Here is a 17,880-nt window from a genome sequence, read left to right as displayed (position 1 = left end):
CTTTCTTAGTGTCCTGAGTTGGGTACAACCCCAAAATTAAGCTTTTAGGAGGTATTTTGTTGATGTTCTTGGGTAAAAGAAAACAGGTTTTAATGGTGTATAGCATCTTTAATACTGTTCAAATTTTAAGTGAAAATGTATGTCTGTCATATATTATCATTTTTTTAATCTGATTTACTATATAACCTGATTCCTAATAACAAACAAATTACTTAGCTCAGAAATTAGCGACAGAGCTTTCCTTTTCTCTTCATGTTTATTTAAAGATGCTCAAATTTTAATCTATGGTTTTAATGGCATTTACTTCTAGGACCTGCAAAAAAGGAGGCTTCCAAAACGATCCACTAGCATAAGCAGCACAGCACAGTTCAAGGGTGAAGAACATGAAGAAAATGAGCTGAGTGTCCCAAGCATTGATCTTCAAGAAAGCAAAGGATCTTCAACACAAGTAAGTAAGGAGTTTGCATCAAAGACTATGTCAAGCTCACACACAAGTTCAGCCTCTGAAAAACTAAGAAACATCCCCAAAGATACAGATGACTCTTTTGCCAAACTGCTGTCTGAAAGAGAGAAGACCAAGACAGAAGAAAGAAAATCAGTTCCAAGCTTTGGTACAGACAGAAGTGAAAAAAGCCTTAAAGTGAGCGGCCCTCACAGACATTCAGGGGCTGGAAGAGAGAAGAGAGAAAGATCCCTCAAGAAAAATGAGAGTCGGTTGTCAGGCCACAGGTAAGAATATTTGTAAGAATATTATACTAAAACATTGAGGAAATCTGATGGAGGACTAGGAGTGACTGAGATATGCCTTCTGATTTCATTGAGGGGAAGAAGCTGGAAGAGGTGAAGATACTGAAAGGTGGAGAAATTTTAAGATTTAACTTACTAACTTTTCACATCCCAAACCACTGAAGACTCCTTTCTTGGTCAGTGGAGAGAACCTGGAGGTGCTGGTTTCTCTTTACTGCTTCAAAAGGGAGCTAGTTACAGGTTCAGACTTAGACCACTTAGACATCTAAGCAGTACAAGTGACTCCCACCTGTGAAGGTCATCTACAGTGTTCCATGGAGATGTTGCTTGCTCCTTAGGAAATAGTGTTGATTACCTCTAAATATTGCAGTAGTACAGCCAGAAAACCTCAGAGGATAAAATTAAGGAATACCAGCCAAGTGCGCACATACGTCCACATGGTTCAGTACACTGCTGTGTTGAGATATCCAAGCCATGCCCAAGCAGGCTGGTTTAGCTACCAGCAGTGCTGTACCATGCAGAGACACTGTGCTGTGTATTTGAAGCAGGACAGCCCGTGTCATTGCAGTATTTAGACTAAGCCCAGTTAGCGTCCTCATGATGCTGCAGCCACACAGCTCCTGTGTCTCAAAGTATTTTACTCAAAAGTTAGCTCAGATTTTTTTTTATTGTGCTGCATTGCTTCACATTGATAGAAAAGGTTTAGAAGAGCCTGCTTCTGTGACCTCCAAATATGTATTTTTGGCTTTTCTTTGTCTTATATTCTTAATTGATTTGTTTTGGTTTGTTTTGTGGTGGTTTTTTTTTTCTGTGCAGAATTTGAGAAGAGTGGGAGGCATGGGATTTTATTTATTCGGGGGTTGCTAAAGCAGTAGGGCCCAGACTGCCACATCTCAAAGCTTGCTTTGTAGTGGGGTTGTGACTTGGGTTGGGTTTTGAAATGCTTCAGGTTGAGTCATCCATCAGAGTTTAACCAGTGTGGAATTCTGAACTGCTGAAGATGCTCTAGGTTTGAGCAGTGCAATGCAACTGTGCCCTGTCTGTGCATATATAAAATCTGCATAATAAAAACTGCTGCCTCATTATCTAGCACTTCCTGTCAGCAGCTCTTCAACAACTTTAAGCAGGGGGTGATTATCACTCTGCCCATACTACAGATGGGAAAACTGAAGCAGGTAGAGAAACCTGCACACGTCACACAGCAGGTCAATAATATAGTCATACATAGGGCTCTGGCACCCTGAGTGTTGGTCTTGTGGTGCGCTCCCAGTGCTAGAAGTGAGTGTGTGTTATTATTGGCAGAAATATTTTCAAGTTTGTATCACCTACTGCTCCACAAACTAAGGCATATGCCATTATCCCTTTCTGCAGGCCATAAAGTAGTATTTTTGTTTTACTAAATTTAACAGCAGCCAGGTTTGTTGCTTTTTTTTAAGTGCTGAAAATCCTCAGTAATATGCTAAAACTGCAATCACAGATTTTTTTCAAAATTATTATTACTATTTTGTTTTCATGTTTAATTTCTTATAAATCTTGAGGTGCAGTGTGTTAAGGCCCTGTTGAGATTATGAGGAAGCAATGATATATTAGGTTTCTCCACACTTACGGTATGGGCTGTGGGAGTTCACAAACTGGGGATCTACTGGAGCTGCACATGGTCCAGGAGTGGCACTTGCTTCCTGTCTGGAACCAAAAAGCGACTGAAAATAGCCACCAACATTATGCAGTTATTTATCTGTGTTAGCTAACTTCATTTGTAAAAGATTATTGAGTAACAGGCCAAAGTACTACAGTCTTAAGTCTTAAAACCCACAAGAGGTCAGTTCTCCATTATGTAATGTACTAGAAAGCTGAGCTATGTCAGATAATGGCTGAACCCAGGTAATACAAGTCCACCTGTTGCTGAACTGGAACTGGTGCCTGCAGATCCACCTTTGATATTTTGCTTCCAGAAGGATTTATTAGGCCTTTCATGATTCCGTGTGGATACAAAGAGCCAGCTCGTAAGTCACTGTGGAAGCAGAAGCAACAGGGTCTGACTCCATACAACTCTTGTTTCATATAGCTTGACAGAGTGTATAAGGTAGTGTTAACCCATCACATGAACAGGTTGCCCAGAGAAGTTGTGGCTGCCCCATCCCTGGAAGTGTTCAAGGCCAGGTTGGACGGGGCTTTGAGCAACCTGGTCTAGTGGAAGGTGTCCCTGCCCATGGCAGGGGAGTTGGAACTAGATGATCTTTAAGGTCCCTTCCAACCCAAACCAGTCTATGATTCTATCATCCTTTCCAGTTTCAGGATGGTTTATTACTTCATGCTTAGCATTAATTGAGGTAGACAATACAGCTTCAGCAGGCTTTTGACAGCTCCCCAACAAAGCTGACAAGAGTAAGCGTATTCCTGGTATTTGATAATCAGTGAATATATAGTACATTATTTATGAGTGTCAAAGGCATATTGGACTGGATAAAATTCTTTGGGAAGACTGCGTCTGACCAAGAAATCTCTTGTACTAACTTCACTCAGCTATAGCTGGACGTGCTGACACTTCCCAACCTTGTGCAGTAATTGTGGAGGAAGTAGAAACGTAGAAGCTGGACTGAACAGGGACTGCCCCAGTGCACCATTTTGTGCAATGTACTGTGGTCTAGTGCTCCATTGCTGTAGTAAGTGGTTTGAAATAGATTCCTTCCTGCAGAGGACTGGATTGGTTTCAGCGAGAACAGAAGAGGGAGCTATTTCCTAAGCAGAGTCCATGTGATAATATGTTTCCAAAGCAAAACGGGGACATTCCTGCCAGATGATTTGAGTTAAAGCCAGTAAAGCATTTGAATTCATGCTGAGCTCTGAGCTCCTGAAAACTCACACTGAAATCAGCAGGACTGCTGATACTCCTGAAGTTAAATGAAAGTAACAGAGAGTGGAAGTGAGACTACAGATAAACATCGACCATTACAATATAAGGCCTGGCTCTTGCAAGACTTTTATATCCCTTTGGCCAAATCCTGCAGTGTTTGAGAGCCTTTCAGCATTTGGCCAGAGTGCTTGAGCATTTTGAGGCATTTGAGGCATGAAAAATTACAATGTAGGAGTGGATATTTGTCTGGATTCTCTTGCATTCTCTGTTACTGCTACCTGATGCCCCTGACATAAATGCTAATCTAAGTATTTAGATAAGTAGTTGAAAATCTCTGTAGGATTAACCACAGCTAGTTCATTCACAGGCATCTGCAATTCTGGTTTTGTTTCCCATAGAAAACTAAAGACATACAAATCTTATTTTTCCTTCCATTTGCTGCACTTTTTCATTCTCTTTTCTCATATGCAAAAAATGCTTTTGTTGCATACAGGCTGCAGGCATCCATTGTCTACCTGTGAGGAAAAAATCAAGCAAAACCACTGCCATGCTTCAAAAGACAAGCTGAATGTTATCAAATAAATGCTTACAAACTGAGTGGGCAGAAATACCTAGCTATAAAAATATCCTGGGGAAATACAGATCCACAGTATTTTGACTCACACATTTTAATAAAAGAAATGATCATGCTTTTTTTTCATTAAATATCTAATTCTTAGCTACTGCATGAAGTGTGTGCAGCAGGGTAGCTGTGTCAAGAGGCCAGATTTGTGACTTGCTACTTCAATCTTATAATATCAACATGAAGTTAGACCTCCAAGTACCGTATTTCACACAAAAAGTTTGTCCTCAGTAAGAAATGGAGCTTCTGTCTTTGTCCAAATAGATACTATTTGCTATCTTGACAGTGAGGAGCCATTTTGATTTCTGTGATGACCCAAATTAAATGCCTACCTGTAAAGAGAGCTGTGTAATTCAAGAGTGAGCAGTAAGTTTTCCAAAATGACAGACCAATACACCTACCACAGATAGGAAAAAAAAAATGCAAATTCATTTATTTGCATTGCTATTGCTGCAATTCCTTGTTTCTTTTTAGAAAAATGGAATCAAGTTAGTGAATCAATCAAATGGAGACTAATGATACAGATGTAGTCTTTGCTTGTTTGTTGAACTATTGCTGAGACCATCTGCTCTCAAATTCAGGTAACTCTAGTGATGGTTTAAAAGGCCAGTGCTTAACTGCAGTTATTACCTAATTGCTTATAACTGTAATAAAATATTGACTTTTAATAGAAAATCGCTTGTTGTATTTTCAGTATTCTCCAGACTTAATGTTGATCCCCTTGCAGACATACTGTCATTACATAGTGAGGGCACTTCATTCCTTTCATCACAGAAAGGTAGACGTGAAGAACAATTTGTTCACCTGCAGCTTCATTTATTTACGTAGTTCCTGGTAATACAGTGTCTGAATTCTTCCCCAGAAATGGGAGAATAATGATTGCAAAGAATTAGAACAAAAGGATTATTTTCTTCCTTGTATTACAGGGGGAACAGAAATTTTTGTTCTGTTGGGTCAATGATAGCTCTCCATGACATGATTGTATTCTTTTCTATGTCACTAGGAGTTATTCCATAAAGAAAGTATAATATGCTGTAGAGTTTACAAACCTACTCAGATGTAATTGTGAATGCAATCTATATGCCCTTTTTTTTTAGAATTCCTTTACTTTTAATTAATCCTGAAAAAAAGGCAATATATAGGTGGCAGCAAATCTTCATGTAACCTCAGCTGTAAGCAAACAGCAGCTAATTTCGTTTCTCCATCATAGAATCATAGAATACCAGGCTGGAAGGGGCCTCAAGGATCATCTGGTCCAACATTTCTTGGCAAAAGCACAGCATAGACAAGATGGCCCAGCACCCTGTCCAGCTGAATCTTAAAAGTGTCCAGTGCTGGGGAATCCACCACTTCCCTGGGGAGATTATTCCAATGGCTGATTGTTCTCATTGTGAAAAATCTTCCTCTTGTGTCCAGTTGGAATCTCCCCAGGTGTAACTTGTATCCATTACCCCATGTCTTTTCCATGTGACTCCTTGTAAAAAGGGAGTCTCCATCTTCTTCGTAGCCACCCTTCAAATACTGGAACATGGTGATAAGGTCTCCCCTAAGCCTTCTTTTCTCAAGGCTGAACAAACCCCGTTCTGTCAGCCTTTCCTCCTATGGCAGGCTTCCCAGTCCTTTGATCATCTTTGTGGCCCTTCTCTGGACCCTCTCCAGCCTGTCCACAGCTTTTTTGTATAGTGGGGACCAAAACTGAGCACAGCATTCCAGGTGTGGCCTGTCAAGTGCTGAGTAGAGTGCCGTAATGACTTCTTTATCTCTGCTGGTGACGCCCTTCTTGATGCAACCCGGCAGCCTGTTGGCTTGCTTTGTCGCAGCAGCACGCCGTTCGCTCATATTGCGCTTGTTGTCCACCAGGACCCCCAGCTCCCCTTCCACAGAGCTGCTCCCCAGCCGGGTAGATCCCAGCCTGTGCTGCACTCCTGGGGTATGTTTTCCCAGGTGCAGGACCTTACATTTGTCTTTGTTGAACTTCTTAAGGTTCTTGCTAGCCTACTCTTACAGCCTGTCCAGGTCTTCCTGCAGGGTGCCTCTCCCTTCCAAAGTGTCCACTTCCCTACTCAGTTTGGTATCATTGGTAAACTTCATTGGGGTACACTTGATCCCATCATCCAAATCACTTACGAAGATATTAAGCAGCGCTGGGCCCAATATCAATCCCTGGGGGACCCCACTTGTGACAGGTTGCCAATTTGAAAAGGAGCTATTTACCACCACCCTCTGGGTGAGGCATCACGTTTTGTTTGTTGTGCCATATATGTTGTGGTGTTGGTAAGGGTAACCGTGCTGGTGGCTGGAATCTGTAGGTACAGGAGATTATTATAAGGATAGTATTTCAATCTGAGTTTTAAACTTACTTTTCTCAGGAGTTGTTTTTTGGTGACTTTTCATATTCCATGGCTTTAGCTTTTAATAGTTTAGATAAAATGCTTCAGTGGCCACAGTACATTTCTTTTCTGCCTGAACTACATAATAGTGCAATCATAAATATATGAAGTAAATAAGGAAAGGTAAAGGTTTCCTTTGACAGAGAAATCATGAAGCAGAAGTAATTAACAGTGAATCAGTTCGTGATATTTTCCTATGTGACTTTATCATGCAAAGGTAGATTGTTGATGAGTTTTCTGGTTGTATAAACTGATACAATGTATACAGCACTCCTAATATTTTACTGTAGAACCTTCCATTTTAAGAAAATGAAAAATGTTTCTCCAAGAACATATGGAGACAAATACATAATCTAGTATTTGTATATCGATATCAAACTACACACACACACACACTTGTATACAGAATTATGTCAGTAATTCCTCCATACTCCTTCATAGAAATTTCATTTAACTTAACAAGTTAAAAATGACATTTATGTCTCAGTGCCACTTCAGTGGAGAATTTGAAACCTCATCTATCCTTCCAGGTCATTTTGATGCTGCTGTTTATAGTTCATTCTCAAAGGAGTATTTCTCACTGTTCTCCTTTTTGTTGAGTCCTTGTTCCTCTCAGTAGTGTCAGTTTTGTGCAAGGCACAAGCAAAATGTGGAGCACTCACTACTTTTTAATTTTTTTACTTTGAAATTTTCAAGAGAATAAAAAATAATGTTAAAAAATACACAATTCAAGTGAATGATTGAAGATTCCAACTAAAAAGTTGCCATATCTGTAGTTATGATTTTGTTAAAATGCTGCAAGTTCCACAGGAACTTGGGAGAGACGATGTTGAAGGAACATATTCAGATCAAAGGTAGCAAACTATTGAAGACTTCCCCAAGTCTTTTAACCTGGGCAGAGCCTTAAATGGCAGTGGGGAAAGGTTCTCTGCCACTTTTAATATCTTGAGGTAGGGTCAGTCCTCCCTTGAGCAAGGGGGTTGGACCAGTTGACCTGCAGAGGTCCCTTCCAAACTCAACCATTCTGTGATTCCGTGATTCTCCTTAATGCTGAATCCCCTACAAGAACCAAGTATTTATCACTAAACTGAGCACACAGAATAAAGAATGGGGCTTTATAGTGGAATGGAACTCACGACCTTTAGGAACTGTAAAAAAATAAATAGCTGTTGAAGTTGATGCCTGACCTTGGATTAAAATTTTTCTATTGCTTTTCCAGAAAGACCATGGTGAATAATAAGTTATTTGGGGAAGCTAAATGGTGTTAGAAGGTCAAGATGTCCCCATGTTTCACAGTTTGAGCAAACAAAATTGGGGAAAGGCGAGCAGAACCACTTCACAGCAGTTGAGAAAGTTCTTTTGTCTCAGCTAGAGAGACATACTACAATTGCTGCTTATGCAGCCATTGAAGTTGAAGTGCTCTCCTGATTTTCCATGTCCTTTAATTCTATCAATGTAAGGTGTCATAGGGATGTGGAAACCCTTTACTTCTCAGCTGAATAGTTTCTAAATGAGTAATTCTGAGCTGGCCAACTGCGCTCTGACTGGGCAGTTCTGCAGTGTAGTGGAACCACCTTGTGCTGAGTTAGATGGGCAGATACTATCTGTAGACCTCAGTTTCACCTCTGGTAGTTAAGAAGAAGAACATATTACGACGTTTGAACTTCTGGTTTTCATGTATAAAGCCAACCACCCTCCCTCACCCAGTTAAAAGAAAAATAGCATAGAAACTAGAATCAGAGCAATGAAAGAAGAAAAAAGTGTAAAACTGGAATCAAAGACCCAGGGCAACAAAAGGACTTAGCAATCAGGACCTGAAGTTAAGGATATCTTGCCAATTCCATAGAAACTAAAAGGGAATGGCTATCAGACAGGCAAAAAGAAATAGGAATATCACTACATCAGAACAAAAATTTCCTCCTGCCATTAGTGAACGAAAGGATACAGCAGTGGATCCCATTGTCCAAAGGCAGAGATCTATAATACAATTTCAGGAGCAGGGAAGATAATTGATTCTCCACTCATCCTTTCATTGTGAACAATCACCCTACTTATCCGGTTCTTCTAATTGCGTCTGCCATACCCTCCTTTGCTTTGCCATCAGTCTTGGCTACAAACTGAATGTGAGCTAGTGGTTTCCTTTCAGAAGTCTGCCAGTACAGATGGATATTTCAGACAGTAAGGACTATTTTATGACTGTGTAGCTTGGCTTCAGATGCCTTTTCCAACCAAAACCTAAATATCTCTGATGCACTTCATCTCCACCACCAGGAAAGCAAGCGCCAGTGAGTTCAGAGCCAGAATTTCTCTTCCTGCAATAGTCTCTCAGCTGAGTTTGCCTTAGCTGGGCACTCTTTAGTGGTTCCCAAAATATCACTTATTATTTGATAATAAGCCTTTTTCTAGCAGTGCTTTGCATTCTAACACAAATAGGGTAGGGTTAGTGAATTGCCATAGATACCAAGTTCCTTAGTGGAACATTACTCATATTTCATAGAATCTTAGAAATTACAGATGGAAAAGACCTTTTAAGGTCATTTGTTTCTATGGCAGATTATTAATTTCTATATATATATATATTTGCTGTAATACTTTTTCCAGGGTTTTGTCTAGTCCAGGCTTAAATTACTCAGGTAACACCTCTCCCCTGAGAATATATTCCAGTGTCTAGCGTCCTTAGTTTTAGGAATTTTTCCCTTATATTCACCTTGCATTTCTTTTTACTGCCCTGTTATCCGTAGCTAAAGTTGGTTTTTGACTGATCTTTCTGTTCCTTGCTACATATTTGCCTCTGTTAAAATACTTTTATATAATTTTCATGTTCATTTAGACATCTTTTGTCTAAAGCTTATATCTCCTGCTTGTATTTTTATCTTTTCTGCTCTGAAATTTCACTGTTGTTTTTCTGTTAGGTTTTACTGATTTGTTTTATATTTCTTCCATGTAGTTAAGGACTGCTCTAACTCTATTGCACTGTGAGTCTCACTAATACGGCATAAGAACAGTCACCGGCTGCTCAGGACATGATTCTCAGCACTATGAAATCACATTAGCCCATTTGTCACTGCAGTTTATCACAGGCATATGCCTTCTTACTTTCAGTTTCAAGCACATTGAATGCAAAATGTCTCCTCAGTGTTTTAGTGTGTTTTTCTCCAAATTGGCCTTTATATTAGAAATATGAAGTCAGTCTAATCTGTGGTAAGGCAATATGTGTTCCTATAGCAAAGGTACTTCCCTTCAACTCCCTGCATTTCTATGTAAGACTGACAAGGAGCGAATGGCTTTACTTTGCTATCTGAACCACCTATGGCTTTCTTCATCCTGAATGGAGATGAATACAGGTGAATCCATTATGTTACTGAAAATTGCTGCCTTTTCCCTTTCATATGTTCCAACAAAAAGTCCCTGAAAATTCACTTTTATGGAGCTAAGAGATCCTTAGAGGAAAACAAAGTACTAATCTTCCTCAAACAAATCCTTTAAGTCCTTTAAAAATATGTGCAGGTTTTTTTGTATTCTTTTAGATATCTGGGACTTTCAAAATAATATTTTTAAAGTGTTATGGTCCTTAAAGGATTAATACTCATGCTTTCTGTTATTAACAGGAATAAACGAGCTTATTTTCTGTGTGAGGACCAAGCCTATACCTGTCAGTTATACATGATTGAAACCTAAAACTGCCAAGATCCTCTCACACATTTTTATCCTGCATCATTCCTGGCCACACACTGTGCTGATTTACATTAGAACATTGGCAGAGAATATTGGCCATGAGTTTCTGAACAAGTCCAGAGCAGGATTTGACATTCCCTCCATCAGCATAAGCAACAATGCAGAGCACAAGCAATCCAGGAGGTTTCTGACTGCACTGATGATAACTTCCTGACACAGGTGATTGAGGAATTTTTTCCTGTGAGGGTAGAAAGTAAGTACTCATCACCTTGATAGCCTATTCTGTGAAATGAGGTCTGAGCTCAGATGGCCATATTGTTATAAACTAGAGCCTGTTTAAAATCAGTCAGAAAACCCCAACTGATTTCAGTGTATGCCAGCATACTCAGTGACATGCAGAGTGTATGAGCAATGTCTGAGAAATTCGTTAAATTTTTCCCACTATAAGAGGAAGAGGATGTATTGGGCAATGGTGGCATTTCTGGGAAACAGGAGTTTAGTCAGAGTGCAACACTTCAGGCAAAAGAATGGAAAAGAATGCAGAGTTGGAGCAGCCTAGTAGTAAATTACCTTTGCATGTTTCCTTCCATCTTTGTCAGTTTGTGATCTGTGCATAGCACCAGGCATTGTCCTTAAGCTGCATGAAGAAGCACATGGCGTCATCTCAAGCTTTCGTCAATGCTTCGGTGTGGCTTTGTATACAGGAAGCACAGTAAGAATAGTGCAGTCGGCACCTTCCCTGAGAGACTAACCAAACCCTCCTGCAGTGTGTGCAGCTGCCAGTCGGGGAATAAGTCTTTATTTGTCTCTTGCAATTGGCAATCAGAAGAATGGCTGTCAAACAAAACGGGGTCATCTTTGGGGAATATGGATTTAACTAGCCTATATACAAAAACAGAGAGAGAGAGATACTGTAGTTGCCAAATCACTCAGCAGTGAAAACCTTCAAGTATCTGGAGTTGCATAACACCTTTTATAACATAATGCTTGGACCGGAAAAAAGAACCTAAAATAAAAGTAACTTTTGTGACTTTTGTTTTGTGCCAATGGATTTATGGCATCAGAGCCTTTGACATAACATCTGTGTGTGCTGCCATTTGCCCTTTTAGTATTTTTCCAGCACTCCATAGGAAGAAGCACTTTGCAATTACTGGAAATGGCAAATGGCTTCTGTATCATTTCTTTATTTTTGGAAAGGATGTAAAACTGGAAGGGTCCAACCCATTGCCTAAAATGCATTCAGTCATTTGAGAATTTGCCTTGTTCATGCAAATACAGAGGGAGTCTAGATCCTCTAAAATGTAAAGCAAGAACAGACAGTATACATCCTATTTTGCTCATAGAGCTTCACACCATTTCCTTTCACTGTGTCTACATATGAGCCTTGGGGGGAGCACAGTAGGAAGCAGCATGAGAAATTACCCGCTCCTTAAAAACAATCAGTTGTTTGCAGGTAGCACAAGGAATTTTTGTCCCCCTATGTGTTAATCTCCCTAAGACTACTTTACCAGGAGGTAAAATCTCTCTCTGCAGTATATGTGCTTACCAATAGGCTGTTATCTGTATTCACCTTTTTTTATAAGAAAATGAGATAAGAAAACTGCCCCACTCTTCAGTGTAAGCTTTTGTTGTCTTCCAATTTAACATTTGATATTAGCTTTCAGGAAGATAATTTATTTTGCTAAAATTCATCAGGTTACAGTGGTTTGGACTGTTAAAAATCTGAGGTTTCTGACAGGAATGTAAGGCCACAAAAATTCTACATCCTTAAAAATAAATGTCCTAACAGCTGAAGGCCAAAACCAGTCAGAGTGGGTACTTTATGTATGACAAACAGAATGGAGGATTCTATTCACCTCCACTGATATGAACTGATTGAGCATTGAAGTCTGGGAACCCTTCTCAATGCTTTACGTAGAGTCTCTTAACTGGTGTCTTGTAAGCACCTTTATATAATGGAATCAATGGAATGGAGTTTTATTTTACTGATACCTGTTTATTTTGCTGGCAACTGTTTTGAGTTGCTGAATGTAATGGTCAGTTCACATGAGTGGTACTGTGCTCCTTGAAAATTCCAATGTGGGAGTGTTGCACTGAAAAATCTTTGATAGAGTACAGTATGAATAAAGGAGCCACACTTACATTATAGTCAGTCTGGTTTTATAGCTGGAGATAAATATTCATTCATTGCCCATGAGAGCATTCTGTTCAGGTGAGCCCAACTCATCATGCAGTTCAAACCATCTTGTAGCTCAAGCCGTGATTATAATCATACTTTCTTCATATGCAGACCTTTTCAGCAAAGATGTAGCTTTCTTCTGAATTGTCACTGCAGTTAATAAAATTCAGCAGGACAAACACAGATTCATGTGTGAGCTTATTAGAAATGACCCTTTCAATGGCAATTTTTTCATTTAGCTTTTTTATATCTGTCAATGAGCCATCTGTTCATGAATTAATTTTTCATACTGCTCATGTGCCAATCAAATCAGATGCAGGTCTTAACTAAAAAGGAAATTTGGAGAAATTAAGTGTATGAGATCTGTTACCTTTGTCAACCAGACTTGCAAGCATGGCAGAATTTATATTAAATCTTCTTAACAAGGTCTTTTTCCCATAGAAATATATTGCCTAGTATTGATTATGATCCATTTTCTTTGCATTTTTACAATTGCTTTTAATAATTCTGGTTTTATATTTTTGCCCCAAAGCAGTGGCAAGCTGCATCGCATATAATGGCCTTGTTTACCTTTTTGCAAATAGCAACAGAGTCTAATTTTTTTCTTACCTACTCTCCAGATCTTACTCACTATACCAAGAATGTCACATATGTCTGTATATGGCATAACAGCAAAAGACCAGAGGATTGCATTGTGACTTCTTGGGATCCTGCTGACACTAAATTATTATGCAGAAAAGGTATATGTCCAGTGGAAAAGCTGTTGTAATCAGGCAGTGAAATAAGTTTTACCAACACAGTCATCTTAAAGCCACCGATCATCAGTGTTTATTTTTTAAGCCCCTTTGTTTATTTGACCTCTTGTGTATGGTAGTATAAATAGGAAATAGTGGAATGTACATGCATTGTTGTGCCAAGAAGTGCTTTCTCTGCAAGTTCAGCTATTCTGAGTAAATTCAGTTTTCTGAAATGCATGAAGATCAGATAGGAATGTTCAAATATTTAGAGAAAGTACTGTATAGTATGTTTATAATGAAATTTATTTTCTTCCTGTCCCATTTTTCTGCCATGACGGATGACTTCCCCCTTCCTCAGTATTCTAACTGTATGGTTTTACATGTACAATAAATTTTCCTGGAACAGTAACCATCTGCTGAAATGGAAATTGCAATAAATGTCCTGAGAGTGTTTTGAGAAACACAAGCTCCCCTTAAGGAGGGAACCTACACCTGCAAAAATACCCTCTTAACCAGAAAACACCCTCCATCAATCTTTCATGTCAGCACTTTCCTCAGCTTGATGGGAATTCTCAGCTTTGACAATTCAAAGCACTTTGCATCCCAGCATTGGTTCTTCCTGGAATGGGTGTAGAACCAAAATTTTTCAGACTTCCCAGAAAGCAATAATGTTACAAAAACTGGTACCAGGTGAGCTATATATGAATTGTACCATAGTTGACTTTATTTTCATTTATAGATCTTTTGAGATGAAACACTACTGAGAAGTGTTTGGGTTGCTAATTTGATGTAGGCAGTGTTCTACGTGCCTGAACATAGGCATATATTGCTTTTTGAGACTCTAAGGTATCCAGGACATCTAATGAAGCTACGAGATATGATACAGTACCTATAAGAGACCCAAGCCCTTCTGAAGCAGCAACTGAGGCCAAATAGGATGCTGTAACCCATAGTGCTGCATTCTTAAAGTGTTAAGAGCTCTGTTTTTGCAATACTAAATCAAAATGGGTTGACCTAGGAAGAAACATGTTATTCTCTAGGAAATAAGAGACAATAGTGTGCAGTCTCAGACAAAACAAAAATGTGGCTTGTGATTATGTCAAAGTACAGTTAAGTGACATGAGTGCTTGGCAGAAAAACATTTTATTGGCAAATTTAGTGTCATTGAGACCCTTTCCCTCACCGGGAGGAATGAAATACTAGCAAGTAGCTAGCAGAAAGGAATATCAGCTGAAATTCAGTATTAGCAAAAAGCAAGGTGAGATCTGATTGTATTTTAAAATATACCACAGTCAACTATATTAAGTTCTATATCACATTAAAAGTACTGTTATGTTCAGTGAGAGCTCAATACTACTTATGCCACTATACAAATTTGCTCTCAGTCCTCTTATTTATATTGTCCTGCTGGGCATCCTATTTCTTTTTACCTCAAGTCCCTAATAACATGGGTGATTCATTTCCATTCTATCTTTTCTGAATTGTAGCCATCCACATTTCATTGCATAAACCCTTTAACTTGTTCATAGAGAAATAGAGGTGTTTCTTTTCTTATGGTATCAAAGATTATCAGTGTGAAAGGTGCCAAAATGCTTTTGAACTGGAAAAGCCCTGAATATGATATGTCTGTGTTCTGTTTTTATTCATCTTTCACACACTGAAAAAGGAAATTAAGTTAATGGAAAGTATGTGATATGACAGCAGTTGTTGCTATAATAATATCGTGCATACAAAGAATGTTGCTGAGGAAATTATTCCATACTATTTTTGAAAGGACTGTCAGGGCAATACCTTTTTTCCAAAGCAAAGGCCAATGATGCAGTATTGCTCTTTTGGAAAAAAAACCAAACCCCATCATCTTTTTACAGTAGTTATTTGAAACTTTTCCTTGGTTCTAAATTCATTTTGGTATGAATTCAACAGGAAGAATAAACCCATCTCATCTCTGAAGAGCTAACATTCTATTTAAGTTCTGACTTCATAGCCAAGTTTAAATGCTTAGTCCTTTTAGTAGTTGTTTATATGAATTTTTAACCTGTTATTTATGTAATATACAGTTAAATCACAAGGGCAGTTGAACAATTGCTACCTGTTAGTGGATTAAAAAATTACACTGCTAAAGGAAGCCAGTCTACCACCTATTCCCACTTATATTATTTGGATATTTCACGTAGTTTAATGACTAATTTGAATCTCATCCTGATCCCCATCAGGGATGTAAATTTTATGTTATGTCCTGATCCTTTGAACTCAGAGGCAGTCACATATACTTGAATATCCTCACTTGAAATTCAGGACAGTCTAAAATCTACCCCTATATATGAGCTTGCAGGACCTGAGACATATTGAATTCACACAAATGAAATGAAACAGATGTTGAAAGAGAACTGAAATCCTGAATCAATTGCAGTATATTGCTCTGTGCTGTTGGCTTTTCCTGATGAACTCCTGAAGTTTTGCTTTCTTCCACTGAAAAAGTTTTTGCTCTAACACCATTTATTTCTTCACACAAAAATATGAGACTGAGCTCCTTTGTATAGAACATTTTAAAAACTAAAGGTGAAAGCCATTGAATATGTTTTTATCTATCATCTTCTGCATCTTTTATTATATCTCTCTCTCCACATGCACACACATACCCCCCCCCCCCGTATATAGAGATATATACACATATATTTACACACACATAAAAAATATATCTTTGTGTGGGCATATTCCATATTTCTTCTTGTTTATTCAAACAACTTTTCTCATTGTAAGTGAACATTTGGTCATTTGCTTTTTGCTTAATTTTAATGTAGGAAGTCTCCAACATCCACTTACTGTAAAGAAGATCAGACGAAAGATGTCCTAGAATTAGGTAAGTTACGTCAAGCTTCAGTTTGGGTTTTGCCATCCTATTCTTCAGAGCAGCTGTAACCAAATATGTATGAGTTGCTTCTTTTGTAACCCTTAGTTGAGTCAGAGTAATTGCATGTGCTATTATTTCTTGGGTAAGACTGTGTGAAGAAGTCATTAAGAAGTAATCAAACAAAGGCTGGGTCATGTATTTTTTATCTGTCCTTTCTGACTAAAACTATATTTTCTTTTTTATAAAGATGGATGACAAGAAAGTGTTAATTGTCATATTGGTGACCCCCTGGCACTGAGCCTGCTGGGGAAAGCAATTTTTTCATCCAACATATTATATGATTTTTTTTTTATTTTAGTGGATGTTGAGGATGAAGAAACAACTGGAGAAGTTAGTAAGAACCCAGATCTTTCAACACTGTATATGCTTCAAGTAGTATCAAAGGCAATTGATATTTCTCTTGCAAAAGTAAGACTAACTATGATGGTAAATATAAATAGATGTGTGAGAATGTTTTTTTCAGTTAAGTTAGCCAAAGCTGCAGTAGGTTGCTATGTGTTGCATGTTTGTGTGTGACTTAACGTGCTGTTTCATTCCTGAGTATATTCCTTACTTGGTATTCAGGTGAAAAAGTAATGTAGGGATGCGTGGCCAAAATTCAGAAAAATATCAGAAGGGCATGCCAGAATGCATCAGCCCACTTGAAGCACAGATAATAGCTTTAATTAATGAAGCTTGTATTATTTTATTAATGCCTCCAGTCAGTTATTCACGTGCTTATTCTCCAGTCCTTTAAATTGACAGTGGTTTAAGACAAGTTTATTATTCCCCTATCACTGTTTATCCTGTGCTTACCTTCCTCATTCTGACCAGAAATGGAAGCATTAAATACTTTTAATATTTTCTTTTCCATTCAGACAGAGGGAAAGGAAAAACAGAGAAGAGATAATGATGGTGTCTTCCAATTTCATTTCTAGATCAAAGAGGTCCAAGTAACTATGCAAACACTGAGTAGTCTGTTCTTATTTAGTCAGCTTTACTTTAGCATGAATGCAATTTCTTCAGTGTAGCTATTCCTGAATAGCAGTGGTCTGCAGTTGTTCAGGGCCAAGATCTGAATTTGGCACATGCTGATATGCCATCTGACATACAGCAGTTAAACATTTGAGTAACATTTATCTCATATCAGCAATTCTGACAAGCAAAACTGGCTGCCTTTTCTCCATACTGTGTTCAGCAGGGTCCTTTTCTCCCTAATGTAACCATTAGTAGGTGTTGCTTTTCTAGCTGTTAAATTTAAGTCAATATTCTGTAACGGTTTCATGGGAAACTGTGCCCCAGACAATCTGCATAAGCAGTTTCCTATGCTGAGCAGCACACAGCATTGTGAGTTGAAGGAATATTGCAGGAAAAGGAAAAAATTGCTCCTTTTCATTTGAGTGTTGCTATTTACAGTACATATAAAACAGAAAAGGGTGGTTGTAGTGAGTTAGTCATTACCCTTCCACACTCCTCCTTTCTTTTCTACAAATTACTGCAAGAAAACGTATCTATGTTTTGATTTGTTTTTAAAATGAGAACTTTTTTCTTTCCTTTTTTTTTATAGGAATTAAAAAATCTTTTGTTTGGCTCTAGTCTTTGTTGCTTCAGTGAAGAATGGAAAATACAGAGTTTTACTTTTAATAACATACCACAGTTAAAATACGGCATTGTGCAAAAAAAGGTACTGTAAGTGACTTCTTTAAAGTGATCTTTGCTTTTTACACTGAGTTTACAAAGGCTGTGTGTTTCAGCAGTAAAAAAAAAAAGTCTTCTAAAGACTTTT

General features: G+C 38.4%; 1 protein-coding gene across 2 annotated transcripts in view; it reads left to right on the top strand.

Moving 5' to 3' along the window:
• MINDY4 (MINDY lysine 48 deubiquitinase 4) overlaps window positions 1–17,880 on the top strand; it is an 82,243-nt gene that overhangs the window by 7,077 nt on the left and 57,286 nt on the right. For both annotated transcript variants that reach the window (XM_075044399.1, XM_075044389.1), the window contains exons 5-8: window positions 311–729; window positions 16,006–16,064; window positions 16,414–16,523; window positions 17,662–17,778. In XM_075044399.1, the coding sequence (XP_074900500.1) occupies window positions 311–729; window positions 16,006–16,064; window positions 16,414–16,523; window positions 17,662–17,778 (705 nt within the window). The remainder of the gene's footprint in view (window positions 1–310; window positions 730–16,005; window positions 16,065–16,413; window positions 16,524–17,661; window positions 17,779–17,880) is intronic.

The sequence above is a fragment of the Buteo buteo genome, chromosome 2, assembly GCF_964188355.1.
Source record: "Buteo buteo chromosome 2, bButBut1.hap1.1, whole genome shotgun sequence".
NCBI classification, from domain to species: Eukaryota; Metazoa; Chordata; class Aves; order Accipitriformes; family Accipitridae; genus Buteo; species Buteo buteo.
The sequence above is the reverse complement of the archived record's forward strand: the minus strand, read 5'-3'. Positions and strand labels throughout refer to the sequence as shown.